This window comes from Stigmatopora nigra, chromosome 16 (assembly GCF_051989575.1).
Source record: "Stigmatopora nigra isolate UIUO_SnigA chromosome 16, RoL_Snig_1.1, whole genome shotgun sequence".
NCBI classification, from domain to species: domain Eukaryota; kingdom Metazoa; phylum Chordata; class Actinopteri; order Syngnathiformes; family Syngnathidae; genus Stigmatopora; species Stigmatopora nigra.
The window spans coordinates 9,165,352-9,184,743 of record NC_135523.1 but is presented as its reverse complement, the minus strand read 5'-3'; the positions used below and the strand labels follow the sequence as shown (position 1 = coordinate 9,184,743).

The window sequence follows — 19,392 nt, the reverse complement described above, 5'->3', positions numbered from 1 at the left end:
AACTAATATCTGCTTGCCAAATTTGCCTCGATTGTAACCGTGTTATTAAATATATCTGCATCGCACAATCATGTCATGTTTTGACAGTTGCACATTTAGAGTCAATACTGGTCTGGGAGGAATAAATTAAAGTGTGTATATGACTGAGAGTTGAGCAGATGTGCCATGGCTTTAACTTGTAATCCGATCCGTGGTGGTACCATGTGCCACTCACTCATAAGGGTTCATGTTTCAGAATATAGGTTAAACTCAAAGGCAGATGAATATCCTTTCCTTCGCAATTGTCAATCAACTCATTGCACTTGTATCTGTATAATTCAATAAGGACTGCCCTTCATCTCTAATGTCCCAAACTTGAATGAGACTTCAGTTATACATCTATGCAGATTTAAAGATGAGCAATAAATAGCTAATAAGTTCATTTAAATTTAATTCTGACATCCATGCTCATAATACTGTATGTAATCATCAGGTTTGAATAAATAATAAGGTATAGTGAGCCAGTGTGTTTGAAAAGGCTCACAGTGGCTTCCGTATGCAGCAATGGGTCCAATTATTCATTCATGGTTGAATTTTTAGTTTGTCTGGCAGGAGATGACACAGAAAATATGTAAAAGACAAAGAAATTGTGATAGGAATATCCATGTAAAATATTCTCCCTTATAATTGTTTTGTTTCTGCTGCTTATGGAGGGGTGTGAGGACAGCGTGGTTGGAAGCAGTTGGACACGAAGTGTGAGGTTGCACTAACCTCACTTTAATAACTAAAAGTTATTCACAAAAACAACAACTTTAAAAACAAACTAACAACTAAGACAAATGATCCAAACCTAAAAAGGAAAGCACGGGACTTGAGTGTAAGAGAATTGCAGGAATGAAGAGGGAAGGATAGAGAGCAGCATGAACACCAGGCGATCCAACATGAACTCAAAATTACACAGGGTTTAAATAGACAGACATCGGTTGACGAGACAATGAAAAAAAAACGAGTCACGGAGCAAGAGAGACACCAGGTGCTGGGGAATAGCAGGTGAACCACAAGGACAGGTCACATGGGGGGGGGGGGGGTGGGGGGGGGGGCAGGCCTGGAGCCTGAAGTCAGCTGGAATAGTCTCCAGCACCCTCCATGACCCTTGTGAGGATAAGCGGTACAGAAAATCAATGCATGAATACTTATCAATGAAAATCAACAATAACATATTGATTGCATAGCTTTGGGCGGCCCGGTAGAGGAGTTGGCACGACAGCCTCACAGTTCTGGGGTCGAGGGTTTGATCTCAGGTCAGTCCTCACTGTGCGGGGTTTGCATCTTGTCCCTAGGCTTTCGAGGGTCTCGTTTCCTCCCACGACCCAAATACTTTCAAGGTAGGCTGGATGAGCACTCTAAATTTCCCTTTCATATGAGTGTGAGCATGAATGGTTGTCCATTTCCTTGTGCCCTGAGATCGACTGGCTACCGATTCAAGATTTCCCCCGCCTGGTGCCTGCAGTTGGCTGGGGTGGGCTCCAGCAAACTCCGCGACCCTTGTGAGGATAAGCATTTTGGAAGGTGAATGAATGCATAGTTTTCAGACGCAGTTCAAAGCCATAGAACATTGATTTTCACCACAATGTCATCCATGTACGAATGCCCACCAGTCATAATCATAATCAGCATACTATCACGGCTTCCTAAATGAAATTGGCAGCGTTGACTGTGGGAAGGAGTAATAAGGGATCATGTTCTTATCGCTTTATGGGTGGATTATGGTTCATCGCTGGACATGAGACAACTCTATTAAATGGTTAGCAAGCACTGAATTCAGTTCAAATGTATGTAGAGGTAATACCACATCATTGTATGAAACAGGTCCTAACCTTTTATAATGCTGGGTAATTTGGTGAACACAAATTTAATGGGAATTTAAAAAAATATTCATTTCAACCTCGATGAATTATTACATTGCGATTAAATGGCTGGTCCAAGTTATCCCATGCTGTTCACCATGTAATCTCGGCTGGGTTGCACTCTAATGAGGACAAGTGGGTGGATAACTATAAGGACTGATTATAAAATGCAAAAGAATACAATTATGCATTTCAAAACTCTTCCTGTACACAAATACACAGAAACTTGTGAGTTTAAAAAAAATATTGTATAGACATAGGAAGGAATATTCAAAGTCTTAGGCCGGTTACACATCGATCCAAGAATGCACAAACAAAAGTCATGTGGAGTAGTTTGAGGTCTGTATATTTCATAGGGAACATTGTCTGGTGAATATTGCATCATGACTTGTCAGCACACATTAAAATCAATGTGTTCCTCTTCCCACAGTAAACCATGGATAGCTCCCCTCGAGATAGTTATATCAAGGAAAATACACAAAGTACTCACTGTTGTGTGTCAGCTGTGATGGATTAAAAAAAAAACAACACTTGAGTCATATGCTGATGGTCAACTCAGTAAAAACTCATTAAGCAGCAATATGATTTTATAGATATTGCTTCAAACCAGTGTTTTACCTGAACAAGTTCAGCAAATGGAGGTTTATGAACAAATTTGAATTTTGGGGGCACATGAACCAAAAGTGGGGTATTTTGATATTAAGAAACAATTTATTATGACGCTAATGAGAGGATAATGGACATAATTCCATTTTCATCCAAAAGTGCCAAATTTCATTGAGAAAATCTGGCTAAGCACACGAGCCGATACTTACACGAACAATTGTTAGTAAAAGGTGATGTGTGCTTGAAAGAGAGAAAAAGGTAATGGTGTAGTTTTTAGTGTTTGCAGATAAAAGATTTAATGATGAACTTGATTCCTAATTTCCCAAAAATGTCTCTATATTCATTTGTTTTTATGTACTGTTTATGTTGTGGGCAGCACTGAAGCCTACCCCAGTTAATAAAGGGTGCCAGGTTGAAATGGTGGCCACCCATTCACAGGGGACAGGAGACCGACACCAATGACAGTCACACTCATACCTAGGTAGAGTGTCCAATCAGCCTACTATGTATGTTTTTGGGATGTAGAAGGAAACCAGGTTGTGCAGTAAAAAACATGAGAGCAAGCGAACTACAGCCAGGAAGGTCCGTACAAGGAATAAAACCCTCGATCTCAGAACTGTGAGGCTGACGCACTAACCACCAACGGTTCATTTAATCATGTAAATGTCTTCCATTCAATTAATTTATTCATATAAACATTGCAATGATTGTTTTCTATTGTAATTACCTGTAATAATATGAAAAACTCAACAGCAGCAGAGCTTAAGCTAATAAAAAAAAAGTTGGTCCTGTAGTTCTCCAAATTTCAGAGACATTTTGGGTTGAATTCTAAATCATTCTTTCATGTGCGTTAGAGTACCTGCTATTGTCTTATTCATGAGCGATGTTTAGGTAGAACATCCCTATTTATCAATGAGAAGAAAATAATTTCTATTTAGGGGTCATTAACGGAACTTATCGACCGCTGTGGGAAAAAAAGAAGTATCTTTAAGGCAACAGAAGAAAGCACTTTAAGGAAAGATGGCGCCGATTTTATCATTTGATTCATACATTTATTCGTTGAACCGCTTTATCCTCATTAGGGTCGAGGTGGGTGCTGGAGCCTGTTCCAGCTGACCGATCGCAGAGCACAAGGAGACAGATAACATTACACACTTAAACGCATACCACGGGGCAATTTAGAGTGTCCATTCAGTCTACCATTCATGTTTTTTTGGAATGTGGCAGGAAACCAGAGTGCCCCGGGGAAACCTACACAGGCCCAGGGAGAACATGCAAACGCCACACAGGTGAACCGACTTGGATTTCAACCCAAGACCCCATAGCTGTGAGCCGACGCACTAACCGCTTATCTGCCGAGCTGCCTTTGGCTCATTTGATTATTATTATTATTTAATTATTCCTCCTTTCAACTTATCCTCATAATTGGGCTATTTTGGGGTAATTAATCTATAGATTATTGATGATGATTTTCGCCAAACTACGCATCAAAAATCAGAAAATTAGAGAAATCACTGATATGTTTGTGACAGGACCACACATCTAATTACTTTTTGAATAATGTCATCAGGTGACGGTTATATTAGAATAGATCCACACACATTTTCCAGATATTGATCAATCATTATGGCATTTTTGCAATTGTGTGTTATCTTTTATATTACATTAAAGCTTTTCTTTCTGTTTTATGGGGTGAATGAAAGTCATCATCAGAAGGTGAATATTCTGCTTATAAATCAAAGTAAGACATACACTTCCATGAATGTATATAGAATGTCGTAACTCAGATTGTACTATATAAACTACTATGTCTATTTTACCACAGCAATGTTGCTAGATGCACAATCAAGAATCGTTTTGTTTACGAAATACAAAACAACAACAAAAAAAGCACAAAAGACACATTTAATCCCATTTCACTGTTCACCGGAAAGACGGAGTGAATAACTGGAAGTAATGTAAGCTCAGCCAGGTTTTTACATGTACAGTGCCTTATCTGTTTACCCCGAAATTACAATGGAACAGCTGGGACGTTTCTGCCTCACGACTATGAAAACGTCTCTGGTCAAGCTCTACTGGTTGTGAATTTCTGCAACAATAAAACAGAGGAAATGGCGAAGGCTATGACAAGAACACTCAAATTTAGGAGCAATCACTCTGATAACATGTAACACTTCCACAGAAACGTGAAGCTTGCCCACCATGACTACCTCATCAGGCACTTTGGGAAGGAAATGCTAGTTAACCTTTGTTTTTCATTGTTTTATAACCAAACAATCAAATTAAAATTACATGAGTTTGTCTTTTTCATGAAAAGGGTCAATAAATATTTTATCTGTTGATGAAAATAGAAAGTCTGCACAGATATTTCTATCTTCGTCGAAAACTGTTTCATTTTGAAAAGAAACCGGCATTTATTTATTTATTTATTTTCGTTTCAGTGCTAATTCCTTTCTAGCAACAGGGAATTGTATTTATTTCACGCGGTCATTTGGTTACTGCCCAGAAAAAAAAGTGTTCTGTGGCATTCATTCATTTTCTGAACCAATTTATCCTCAAAAGTGTCATAAGGGGTGCTGGAGCTAATCACAGCTGATGTCAGGCACGTGGCACGGGGACACCCTGAATTGGTGGCCAGCCAATCACAGGGTATGAGGAGACTGACAACCATGCACATGCACACTCATACATACGTATCTAGGAGCAATTTTGAGGATCCAATCCGCCTAGCGTGGGTTGGTACCATGATCCTATCACTAGGGTCGTGGTGTGTGCTGGAGCCTCTCCCAGCTGACTTCGGGCCAGTGGTGGAGTACACCCTGAATCGGTGGCCAGACGATCACTGGGCATGAGTTGTTGTACAACCATTCGTGCTCACGCTCATACCTCATACCTTGGGGCAATTTAAAGTGTCCAATCAGTCTACCATGCATGTTTTCGGAATGTGGGAGAAAATCAGAGTACCTGGAGAAAACCCACATAGGCCTCAGGAGAACATGAAAATTCCACATAAGTGGACCGACCTGGATTTGAACCCACGACACCAGAAATTTGGGGTCAGCGCGCTAACCAATCGGCCGTCGAGTCCTGTGTCAAGACCACATTTACATTCAACATGTCATAAACATTTATCAGACAGTGAAATTTGTCAGATTGATTAGTATGCTGGAGAATACACATTACATTGTGAACAAAGCCAAACAGCAGGAGCCATCAAGTCTTGAGTTTCATTGCTATGGCAGCCAGCGTTTTTTTTTTTTTTTTTGGTCACCTCAAGGGATTCCAAAAATGGTTAATATGTGTTGTGTACGGAACAATGGATAATATGTGTTGTGTAGGAAATTGCTTTGACGCAGACATTGCCGATAAAAGCCTCCATTTGTCTCCTTGAGACCAGGCATTGAGCTGAATTTATTGAGTACATTTAAGTGGACCAGCCAGTATTCTGTTGTTTTGATCAAAATGTTTTACTGTAAACTGCAGGCTGATTTGACCAAGTAACAAATGATGTGAAAACAACAAGGCTTCATCAGGTGTTCTTGGCACTGGCGTTGCCGAAAGTACACCAGTAAAAAAGTCCTTGTTTGAATTTTCTGCTGATTAATTATTACTTTTTAAATTTCTATGGTTCTTGTTGTGTAGAGTTGTCAGGGGTAAATGTTATATATTTACCATTCAGTAGGAACCTGTGCTCCAACGTCACTGGTGACCTTTGTGACTTCCTCTGACCCACTTTCAATTTCTTTCTCCAACTCATCGCACAATAAAGACAACGAGTCTCGACTAAGGATTTCCAATGTGCTATATTCCTTCTGCCGTAAACCTCGATTTTCATACTTCACTGGTTTCATTTATGGAGAGGCAATCCATCATGAAAAAAAAAAGAAAATTGCAAAATTTCAATTGTAATTTGAATGGTGGTTATCTTAGGACATACAAAGTGTTATATAAACACTAGAAACCACAATCTTCTTTTCACCTTTGAATCCTGTGGACATGGTTTTTAATGTTAAGTGTGTTTGTAATTTCAGAGGGGCTGTCAACATAACAGTTCTGCTGGCTAGATGGGTAGCTGCATTATGCATTGTAAAGAGATTTTCAAGCAAAAGCTTCATATGGTTTATTATCTCTACATATGCTGCATCACTCAGCGTAAATATGCCATATTAAAAACGAGATACCCGCAGCTTCAGAATTTGACCTAACTTTGGACAAATAATGGTTTCTCTTTCAATTATTTTCTCTTATTTTAATAGTGGTTACATCTTACAGTAACCTATTATCCAGCGGACTTTGATGTCTGAAAAATACTGTACATTATATTAATTTAAAGTTAAAATCATATATGTTGATCACAGCCTATTTTTAAATGAAGCTATTTTGCTGTTTGAGCAATGACAACAATAATGCCAGTCAATAATGAATGAATCAAAAAATTTTATCAGTGAAATGCAGGTAAACAATTTTTGAAGGTTAAAATATTCATATGCTAACATAGGCAGCTTTTTAAATTTAAAAACTTTGCTGGACTAAAATAGGGAATTCAGTATTGTTATGTCAGTTTGGCAGTGATCCATGATCGTGGCCTGTACAGACACAAACACTCAAGTGCAGTAAATGCAAGTGAATGCATATGTGGACAGTCTCTATCACTCTATTAAAAAGAACCTGGTGTTCAGGGACTATGTAATCAGGGCGTAAGGGGACCAATTGTGATGACCAAAGATGAGTGTGGTCATTAGAGTTGGCTGATGACATCGCCTCAGGGACCAAAGTAGGGATTACTATACTTTAGTGGCAGGGTATGAATCAGAAGTAATCAGTTGATAAAGAGCAGCAAGTGAAGGAAAGGGGATCATTGGATGTTGAAGAGTTGGTGATTTAGGTGCAGGCAAAAACAAGGAGGGAAAACTGTGAAAGTCTGAGTTAAAAATGGAAGTCAGAAGTGAGAAATTAAATAAGATGTATTTATATAAAAAGTAAAACAATACAATCAATAACATCTCCTTGTAAATCTAATGGGAAAGATAAACTCTCGCCCAAACCTGAGCCAGGCATTCACCCACAGAAACACAAAGATGCCGATAATGGCTAAAAACCATAAATTATTGGTCTGAGACAAACCAGTTCGATACCAGCTCTAAAACTCAACTCTGTAATTGCCGCAAGTCCACAAAGAAACAAAACATCAACAGGGATCTGTCTCAAATCTATTTGTTTTCCAAAATTATACTACATTGATATTGGCTATCATAAATGAAAATTTAAAGCTGACAGACAGAGCCCTGTAAAATAAAACAATTTTTTTTTAAAAATTAAAAAGGGAACTTCATACCAAAACAGGTAATAGGATGCCACTAAATAATCTCATTTAGTTTGACAGCGTATAAAATGAATATTACAGAATAAGAGTTGCCCTGGAGGTAGAAGTAGACTGATGTCTTTGTCAAATGGCCTGGCATGCTTAATGGGATGAGAAAAGGCTAATCTGATTCTATATCAGACAAACGCTAGGGGCATCCCATTTACCCACCCACTGTGCTGCGAGCATTGACTTGAAGGCGCTTGCCTTACTACACACTTTGATGGCAACTTTAGAAAAAGGTCCTTTGCAGAGATGCTAAGAAAAAAGACTAGCGAAACAGTATTTTCGATGAAAAGACTGACTGCAAAAATAAAACGGCTTTTCTCCAAGAGGATTTTTCTACTCCTACAAAGACTTTATACCATTTCGACAAATATTTAATATGTAACAGTTTGTTTTATAGAAACCCATCTCGCTTATCCTCACAAGGGTCACATAGTTGCTGTAGCATGGGCAGTAGGCAGGGGACCTCCTGATTTGGTTGACAGCCAATCACAGAGCACAATGAGATGAACAATCGTACATGCTCACACTCATTCCAAGGGAAAATTTTGATTGTTTAACCAGTCTAGCATGCATATTTTTTGGGACGTGGGAGGAAACTGGACAACCTAGAGAAAACCTATTTTGGGACGAAAGATGGAAATTAGCCATTTATATTAGATTAGATTAGATTATAAATTTATTTAATCCTGTGTCTGGGATATTTCCTTGGTTGCAGTAGCAAGACAGTAGCAAGGACAGACACAGAAGACATTGTAGACCTAGGTAAAAAAAAACTAGAGCCACACACAGGAAGTTCACCTGGACTTGAACCCAGGACCGCGGAGCTGTAAGGCCGAGGTGCTAACCACTCAAGAAATAAAAACTAAAACACTGGCCGCCAAAGTAATGAAACCAAATGAAAGAGGATGCAATGTGCGAAGAAGAGGATGCAATGTGCGAGTAGCTAGCTACTCTGGCTTTGTGACCCCGAGCAAAATGGGATTAAAAGAATTTGTTAGTCTCTTTTTGGTTTACTTTACAAATCAAAGGAATTTGATTTGTGACTCAGCAAAGTTCACTCTATTGAATTCAGTAAATTACCCGCTGGGGTGAAAGAGTGATTTTCATTCATTTTTTTTCTATACTGCTTATTCTCAAAAAAGGTCACGTGGTGTGCTAGATCCTATTCCAAATGACTTCTGGCACCAGGCTTGGTGTTTTTCCCTAATGTGACCTCTCCTTGTGGTTGCCCATTGAGATCACCTGCCATTCTCCCTGTTGTACCTTCGCCTGGCCCTACACAACGGACACTCATAATAAACAGAAAGCTCCACTTCTGTCTTGTGTGTGTTTGCCTGCTACAGTATACATAAAAATAGGCACCACCCTCATTTCATCAGATTATATTTTCACAACACATGAGAAGCTGTGGTAGTAACACTGATATAACAGCCTTGAGCAAATCAGTTGGTTTTCTATTAATGTTTGTGAATTTTGATTTTGTAGAAGATATTTCTCACTTATACTTATTCTTTTTAAAGTATAAATTAAGAAAAAAAATTCAGGATGACCGCCAGGATATTTTTTCATCAAAATGTACAATTATCATTCATTCATTAAAATTCAACGCTACTTCTTTTGGCCAGGGTGGGGAGTTCCGGAGCGTATTTCGGCTGACTTTGGGCAAAAGACTGGTCACCAGTCAGTCACAGGCCAAACATTGAGAAAGAAAACCATTTGAGCTCACAATCAAACCACCACCATGTGGGAATTGATCCCAGTCACATCCCATGGTTAAATTGACAAGACAAAAATTGCTAAACGTTTTTGTCCACCCTGCCGAACGTGGTAAAACCTTTTATATAGTAACAAATAAATAACACAACTTTGACATTCAGTATTGTTTTTCATAAGAATCTTCCACCTAAATAATGTTCTTATAACTGCATACATGTTATTTTTCTGGTGTGTAAAAGATAAAAGGAATTGATTGATATTGCGGCAGCCAATTAAGTGACAAGGACTTGCTTCTTAAAGCTGACAACTGCTCAAAGCGTAGCATGCGTAGGAGAAAAATCCTAGGCTTACAGTGGAGCACAATCATTTGAAGGGGCATACATACATTGGCATGTAAATTGAATGTAAATGAATACGAAAATATAGCATCTAACAAAAAAGGAGGGGTTTGTGGTGCACAAATTTATATTTTCCTATATCAGTCTTTTGGATGTTGTTCCTTCTTCAGTTTCCACTCTTTAGCTCAGGCAACCCACTAAATTAATTTGTCACCATGTTTGTCATAGTCCAGAACATACTCTATATTCCCAAGAGAATTTTACATGAAGCCCTTTTGAATCAACAAATAGTCTACCTTCTGGTTAGTACTGCAATTTTTGTCTAAACATGAAAGTGACTAACAGTGAATCACCATGTGCCTGAAATGTTGACATTCCAATACAGAGCCGTAAAAGGTTCTACAATAGGAATCAATACTTGATGCAAGAGAAACTTATTATCAGGGTAAATATTCAATCAGAAGTTGTATAAAGCTGGACAAGCTTGTCAAATTCCTCTATCATATTCATATCTCTCGTGTCTCTTTGCTAAAAGCTACATATCAATATCTCCAGGAATGTTTTTTTCTTTTTCTGGCCATGGGCATCAGATGGGAAAATTAATTAAATGCATCTTGGGATACGCTCATCCAAGCACCTGGCAACCCACCGTGTACAGTGGACACACTAGGTTACGCTGAAGCCCTCAGAATACTGCTTTAGCTATAATTATATTTTTAAAGCGAAATGAAACAACTTCAAAATAGCTATTAAAAGAATAATAGTAGTGATCAGATATGCAATATAAGAAAACAAAAATTTTCCATGACTATGTTAAGAACAAGCACGCAAATCACTTTCAGGGGGGAAATTGATGATAGATTAATAGTAATTGCATTCAAATGAAACATTCAAAGTATTCAAACTAAAACTTTTTGGGGGGACATGTGGATGAATATGACACCGGAAACCAGAAAAACAGTCACCTCTGTACAAAGTCTTGAGGGGCTGACCTCCAGAGAGATGAGTTAACACGCATTAAGTGGCGATCTCGCCCCTACAAATGCCACAGGGATTCGTACCACCTCCTTATAGTAAATACCAGCATTTAATGCCAACCGAGCTCCGCTGCAGGCCAAAGCTTCACTATTAACCACTCCACAAAAGTGTACACAACACATACACATTCAAAGATAAACTTACATGTTGTTGGCAGAGCTCCCCTCACGCAGAAAACGTTGCAGAAAATCCACAAAGCTGTCCACGGTAACAATGCCATCCCTCCAACCGGACGGCGCATCTTTGCGGTCGGCGTGGAAGCCGCTGACAAGAGCAAGAGCGTAAAAACACTGAGAAGAAACGACAGCAGAGACACTCAGTTTGTCCGTCCCGCTGGCTTGGCAGTTGAAGAGAAGGAGGAGAGGACTGAGGCTGCGCTGCAATGTCTGCCTCCCTCTATATCTTTCCCCGATGAGTGCAATCTACAATGGAACGATGTAAAGATAATCAAGAGGATACAGGAATGTGACGCCACGAGCTTCGAGGAAGCATGTCAGCGCGCAACTGATAGCGGCGCTCCAGTGAACTGTCCGCGGTGCTGAACTTATCTCCTTCTCCCTCCCTCTCTTCCGTTCCCCCTCATATACCTCGGCTTCCAGCCACACAGTGCCCCCCTCCTTCTGTGAGCAGTGGTAGCGAGTTAACACACACATCTTCAATTCTTTCATCCTCTCATTTTCTTTTTTTAAATGGATCTAACAAGAGTATGGAAGAAACGACATGGCATATAAGTACTGTATTATAAAAATAAGTATTCTTTGAATTAATATTATTGTTTGTAAATACTAAACAACATTTCATGAAGTACAACCATTCATTTGCGTTTGCTGTGGTGAGGCAGAAATTATATTACATTAAATTAACAAGAAAGAAACAGCAATTTGAAACAAAGAAAGTATCAATCAAATGTTTTGTTTTGGTTCAATAAATAATCCCCTGAAACAAAGGCTTTGTCATTCATTAACAGTATTAAAGTGTATTACATTTTATATTACCTTTATCCCCTGCACAGTATCATATTATATATATATATATATATATATATATATATATATATATATATATATATATATATATATATATATATATATATATATATATATATATATATATATATATATATATATATATATATATATATATATATATATATATATATATATATATATATATATATATATATATATATATATATATATATATCTATATCTATATATATATATATATATATATATATATATAGATATATATATATATATATATATATATATATATATATATATATATATATATATATATATATATATATATATATATATATATATATATATATATCTATCTATCTATATCTATATCTATATCTATATATATATATATATATATATATATATATATATATATATATATATATATATATATATATATATATATATATATATATATATATATATATATATATATATATATATATATATATATATATATATATATATATATATATATATATATATATATATATATATATATATATATACATACATATATACATACATACATACATACATACATACATACATACATACATACATACATATATTCATAAAAAGCAAATAAAGAACACTTTTTTATGTAGTTAACATACGTATAAATGCATATATTCTATATATTGTATTGTTATAAGAGAAGTCCGGCAGCTTGTGGTTTGCACTTCGGCCTCACTGCTCTGGGATCCTGGGTTCGAATCCAGGTCGGTCCACCTGTGTGGAGTTTGCATGTTCTCTTGCATGTTCTCCCTGGTCCTGCGTGTCCTTTCTCCGGTTTACTCCCGTGTTCCAAAGATAGGATTATTTTGGTGAATTTCACAGGCTAATATGGTAATGTGATAGGTTTTAGTTTAATAATAATAGTTCTTATAGCTCACGATGTATTTAGAACAATTTATACTGAGTGAGATATTGAGGGCATGTTAAACATTTCTACATGGTGTATAGAGACAAAAAGTAAAAGGATTACAAAAAAAAAACAGCCAAAAATACAACTCAGGGTTTTTAAGGATTATAAAGCGTTGGAAAACACAAGCGACCACTGTCTCTGTTGTTGATCCAAAAATAATGAATACCCTTGACCTCATTTATAAAGCATAATTTACTTACACACCAAGCGTGAGAGCAGCTCTGTTTTCTGTTTCTGCCAAAATAAGCCAACATTTTGTTATTTAATGTGTTATTTTGTCAGTTAATTAGAGATTCCAGAAGCGTTTTTGACTGTAAAAATAACTCAGTAGTTTAGTATTGATTCATTTTTGTTCTGAAATGCTTATCCCCAGAAGGGTTGTGGGGGGTGCTGGAGCCTATCATAGCTGACCTTCTGGCACAAGGCGGTAGACACCTTGAATCGGTCGCCAGTCGATTTCAGGGCACGAGGGAAGGGCAATAATTCTCTCTCACACGTTTCCTGTACTTAAGTAATATCATTTTGATGTATCGCAACTCTTATATGAGTAAAGTTCTGGCTAACCTACAGATGTCTTTATACAGTTTATATGATGGTTGTGCTTTCTCCATATATGGTTGTTTTATTCAGGTAAACAATACAAAGCTGGGAATTTTTTTAACATTTCATTCTTTGATAAACTATGAAGTTGTTATCAAACAAGTTATAAAACGGGTCCATTGTTTGAAAAATTACAAACATACAGGCCAAGGCAACATACCCAAGTCGAGAAAACAAGTCTCCAAGGAGAGAGAAAATCCAAATAAAACTGTTTTAATACAAAGAAAGTTAAAATAGAGTCCCTGTAAGCTTACAAAGCTTAAACATCAAACAATATACACATAACTAGAGCAGATCCGCATAGGGACCATTAAATAAAGAGGCATGTGTAAGGGAAAAAAAGTGAGGGACAATCACAGGGAATTTCAGACCTAAGAATTTAATACACAAGAGTAAAAACTCAAGACTAAAACAGAAAACCCCACAAAAATGTAATTATGTTAAGCATGTGAGTGAAAAAAGCATACAATAATATGTTCTCATCCCATCTAATTTTCTGAACAGCTGGAAGTCATTCCGGGTTAAAACTGCAGTTACAATTATAACTTTCGTTACCTGTCAACTGCCAATAAAAAAACAAGAAGAATGTTAAGCTCAGATTGTGAATTGCATTTAAACAATCTCCAGACATTTTATGTTTTATTAAAATATTTCGGACCAGTCTGTTGTCATACCTTGTTTTACAATTGCTTCTGCTGGCTACCGAAGGCTCACCTATACATATGTCTGCCTTTCAGTCTTTCCCTTAGTCTGTCTGCCTTTCAGTCTGGTTTCATACTTCTTCACATTGGACCCCCATCATGGGTTGCATGGGAAATATTCGGTCTCCCTAACTTCACCAGAAGAACCAAAATCATCTATCTTTCTATTTCCTTATTCATTCATTTGAGGTATAATTATATAGAAGAACCAAAATCATCTATCTTTGTATTTCCTTATTCATTTATTTGAGGTATAATTATACAGAAGAACCAAAATCATCTATATATTTTATTTCCTTATTCATTTATTTGTGGTATAAATATATTTTTTCAATTCTTAATTTGTACTTGGCAGCCTTGTGGTATAGTAGTTCACTATGGTGCGGGCAGGCGCAAGTTCAATTCCTACTGATGGTGCTATGATTGGGGGTGTGGTTGGTCATTTGTCTGTCTATGTGCCCTACGACTGACTGGCGACTAGTGTAGGGTGGGGTCTTGCTTTCGCCCAAAGACAGCTGAATTAGGCTCCAGCAACCCCTGCAAACCTTTTGAAGATTGGTGGTATGGAAGATGAATGAATGAATAAATGCAATTGGATGGCAACCAATTAGGTTGTACCCCACACGTTATAGAGTCTCTTTCTGGGATAGCCTCCGACCTTAGTGAGGATAAGTGTGAATGGAAGATGACTAAATGAATGAATGGACTTTTTTATTTGTTATCTATTTCGGTCCAGACTGGTAGCCTGAGAATACAATCTGGCATTGAGGTGAAGGGTAGAGCAGGTTAAGTAGGCAAACAATGAGGCAGCTAATGAGGTACAGTATGTTGAGCGAAGGCACAACAAATCGGCCACAGGAAACTGTATTCAAAATGGGTGAGAAATGGAAAGAGGATGAAAGCACTTAAAAATTACTTGAATTTGCATTCATTCATTTTCTGAAGCTTTTATGCTCAAGTACTGGAGCCTATCCCAGCTAACTATGATCACCTGGCAGGGGATACTCTGAATTGGTGGCCAGCCAACCACAGGGCACAAGGAGTTAGTGTTCTGGGGTTGAGGATGCAATCCCAGGTCAAGGGAGAGGGAGATCTAGAGCAGTGTTTTTCAACCTTTTTTGAGCCACGGCACATTTTTTACATTGGAATTTGTGGCACACCACTAACCAAAAATTTTACAAAATGACACTCTGTATAGTATATTTACTACAGCACGGACACTGGACAATGACATCATATTTGCAGAAAACTATTAATAAATGTTAATTTAAAAAAAAAAGGATATTGGATAATTTCTCACGGCACACCTGACGATCTCTCACGGCACACTAGTGTGCCACGGCACAGTGGTTGAAAATCACTGATCTAGAGGGATAGAGAGAAAGGACAGGAGAGAGCCTTGACGGTAATGTGCTCGTTACATAGCACAAACTTTAAATTGAACTTAAATGAACTTGGATGACTGTACACATACACTTAAAAATACGTTTAAAGATTACGTTACAATGAATTTAAACCTTCTTGTGCGATAACCGAGGCAAATATGTTAATTTTAAGTCGGAACTTCCTGGCTTCTCCATGCCTCGGTTCGTTTTTTAAATTTATCGAACCAACCACGACTCACTTTGAAGGGTTTTGCTGGTTTCTTTTTCAGATGCTTGATTTGCTTTCAAGTTCATGTAGATTCCGCTGTCTTTTTCTGCAGATTATCGACTCGGTCACTCTATCTCCAGTAAAAAAATGCTACATGAATTGGTTGTAAGCCAATCCCAAGGGCACAATGAGACAAATAACCATTCTTGCACACATTCGAACAATTTAAAGCAGCCATGTCCAAAGTCCGGCCCGCGGGCCAAATAAGGCCCGTGGACAAATTTTTACCGGCCCACGGCCTCTATCATGAAATTAATAATACACGGCCCGCCAGCACTGTTGACCACAGTATAAAATAAATGTGTACAAAAAGCTATTTTTCACTTCACCAGAAGATGGCAGTAGCCCTGTGGCCGCACTCTGGCCGCCGTGACCCTTGCGTCATTGTTTCAGCCCAGCCCATTTCTAACATGTAAACAAAAAAAGGAAAGTTGACCGGGACGGCCGCCGCATCCAGGAGAAGTGGAAATTTGAGTATTTTTTCACTGAAATACGAAACAACTGTGTCTGCCTAATTTGCCAAGAGACTGTGGCTGTTTTCAAGGAATTCAACATTAAGAGGCACTACCAGACGAAACATAAAAGCTACGACAAGCTAACTGGGAACGAACGCGGTGAAAAAGTGAAGCAATTGGAAGCTGTTTTAACGGCACAGCAAAGCTTTTTCACAAGAGCCCGTGAGTCAAATGAAAATGCCACAAAGGCAAGCTACGAAGTGGCAACGCTAATTGCAAAGCACTGCAAACCTTTCAGTGACGGTGAATTTATTAAAGACTGTGTAATGAAAATGGTTGAGAAAATTTGTCCCGCGAAGAAGCAAGAGTTTGCCAATATTTGCCTGGCTCGTAATACTGTGGCACGGAGAATTGAAGACGTTTCATTAGATATTAAGAGACAGTTAGAGGCAAAAGGAACTGAGTTTGACTTTTTCTCGTTAGCGTGCGATGAAGACCTGGACTACATACTGCAGTCAAGATCCCAGTATCACCCTTCACATTAGTGCAGGCAAGATATTTGTTAAGTCCTCTGAGTTGAATAAATTCTTAAATCTCAGTTCATTATTTTTTTTGTGATGGTCAAAATCACAGTTTGAATATGCAGTGATCATTGTTTTGTTTTCAGCACTGTTCCTACAGTGAGCATATAAATGTGAATAATATGTGATGTTTCACATGAACTTAGATATCCTTGATAGTTTTCTTAATTTTTTGTGGTTTGTGATTTCGGTAAAAACCTAAATGTAAAAAAAAATGTAAAAGTAAAAGTATGCCATTTGTAATTAAAAAAAATCCCAAAAAGTTAATTTGCATTTAATGTTAATGGGTCAAAGAATGTCAGGCTAAAAGTCGGCCCGCACACATTTTCAATTTACCAAATCTGGCCCTCTTTGCAAAAAGTTTGGACACCCCTGATTTAAAGTGTTCACCCTGCCAATCATCCGTGATTTGGGGATACGGGAAGAAACTGTAGTACCTGGAGAAAAGCCACGTAGGCACAAGAAGAACGTGTTGTTAATTTAGTTATTTTAATTTATATGAATAGTTATAACTTCAATGTTCTCATCTATGCACAAATTCTCCTGCACAAATTTCCCACTTTCTACATAATGGGAGAAAAATACTTTTTAAATTTTTGTGTACAAATGTACTAGATACGCTTTTTTCTTTTTGTCTTTTTTTTTTTAACAAATATAAGGTTATACAAATTAAAGGATGAAGTGGAAATGTTCCTTTGTTTTGTTGGTAATAACCCAAATCTTCTAAATTCTGGAATAGTAATTACCTACACCATTCTACTGCCCAAAAGTGGGTTTGGCCATTCCACATTTTCTCTATCAGCCACATGATTCATGTTTAATGGTAGCAGGCATTAAAATGAACCAGAAATCAAAGATAAAAAGGCATCTTTTTTTTTTTTACTATATCTTATTTTTCCCCATTACTAATTGATACAAGGAAGACAGTATGAGGCCACTATAGTGCATTTCACTCTCATGAGAAAATTAGCCAAATTGCCTCTTGGTCATTAATCACCTTTTGTGTCAGTTTTTGCAAGGCTTATTTGCATGTGTGTCAAATGCGTGGAACACAGAGTTGCAAAATTTACATCTGAACTTGAGAAAAAGGAATTTGTTTTCCATGCATTAAAATACAAATGTCGATGCATGTTTGACAAATCACTAACTTATTCAGTATGTTCATTAACATGGGAAGCTTCTTTGGTCTATCTCTGTCTGTGTAGCAAGTAAAAAGCTCTGCCTTGTTTTGATGTTTCATGAATTTTATTGACTCACAGTCCTCAAAGGGAATGCCTTTTACCATGCATATTCTGATTTCATGCACCCACATATTTACTTAAAACAGATCAACATTACTCCCATACAACTAAAAAACATAAGCATATCAAACTAGAAACCTGTCACAGTGCTGACTTATCACAACAAAGCAATCAATGATCAACACTATGTTTTAAAATCTGTAATGGAAGTAGAAACTGAACTAGGTTTGGGTCAGTCTAATTGCTCTTACCGCACTGACTCTCTCAATGGTTAGATCCACATGACATTCATGAAAGGAATGATTTCAGCCAGTATCCATGTTAATCTATGTCCTTTTTATTATCCTATTTAAAGGTGTATTTCACCTAACTAATTTGTTGTGTGCTGTAGGCTGTTGTATCAAACCTGCACCAACGGACAATTTGATCTAAAGACCAGACATCAACTTTTAACCCTAAGCAATTTTTTGTAGACCTAAACCACTGCAAGTTGCCAAAGTGTTTAAAAGACTAAAAGACAATAAATACATTGAAAGCTATGAATGGATAAAAACTCAAAATAAAAAGTAAAAATGATGAAATCCTCTGATCCAATACACTCAGCTCTATTTTTTGGAAAACAAGAAAAGTGTTGAACCACAATTGAAAGGAATCCTCTTCCATTGCCCCAGGACTCAATGCAGGATTAATATGTAAATATTATTTATTAAACTTATTTAGATGCCATTACCCTGGTTAGTTAAAAAATAAATTTAAGAAATCATTTTGTGTTCATGTGTTTTAAAGGAGATATTGGTTGCTCCAAATTTTAATGGCCTTGAGGGCAATGCTTTTCATAGGAAATATTTTCTCTGTATTTTTTTGCATGAAACAAAAGTTATTTTATTTAACTTTAGTCCCAGTCAGGGCCAGGTATGTCGTATTGTTACCTGGATATGCACATAACTGTACATGAAATGCCGATTCCACATGATTTATGTGAAAATTTATTTAAATGAGAAAATCTTGGAAGTCCAACAATGGCAAAAAATAAGTTGCATTTGATGAATGAATAGAGAAATGTGTTAATGTTTAATGGCACACTTTTTGCATCCATATTTTGGAGTAGTTTTTTGTTCTAGAGCGGTTGAACACCTTCATATTCTCTGAGGGGGAAAAAATGACGGACACAATTTCCTCTTACAAGCAAGACTGGTCTTTTAATAATGTCACTGAATAATTGGATTGTGAAGAATTCGGTAGACTTAACCGAA

General features: G+C 37.2%; 1 protein-coding gene across 2 annotated transcripts in view; it reads right to left on the bottom strand.

Annotated features, from left to right (window-relative positions):
• cntnap2a (contactin associated protein 2a) overlaps positions 1–11,519 on the bottom strand; it is a 231,862-nt gene extending 220,343 nt beyond the window's left edge. Inside the window, exon 1 of one of the 2 annotated variants that reach the window (XM_077736044.1) lies at positions 11,100–11,519. In XM_077736044.1, coding sequence (XP_077592170.1) covers positions 11,100–11,196 — 97 coding nt within the window. In that variant the 5' untranslated portion in view covers positions 11,197–11,519. The remainder of the gene's footprint in view (positions 1–11,099) is intronic. The other variant, XM_077736045.1, reaches the window with a different exon arrangement.
• Between the last annotated feature and the right edge of the window lie 7,873 nt (positions 11,520–19,392).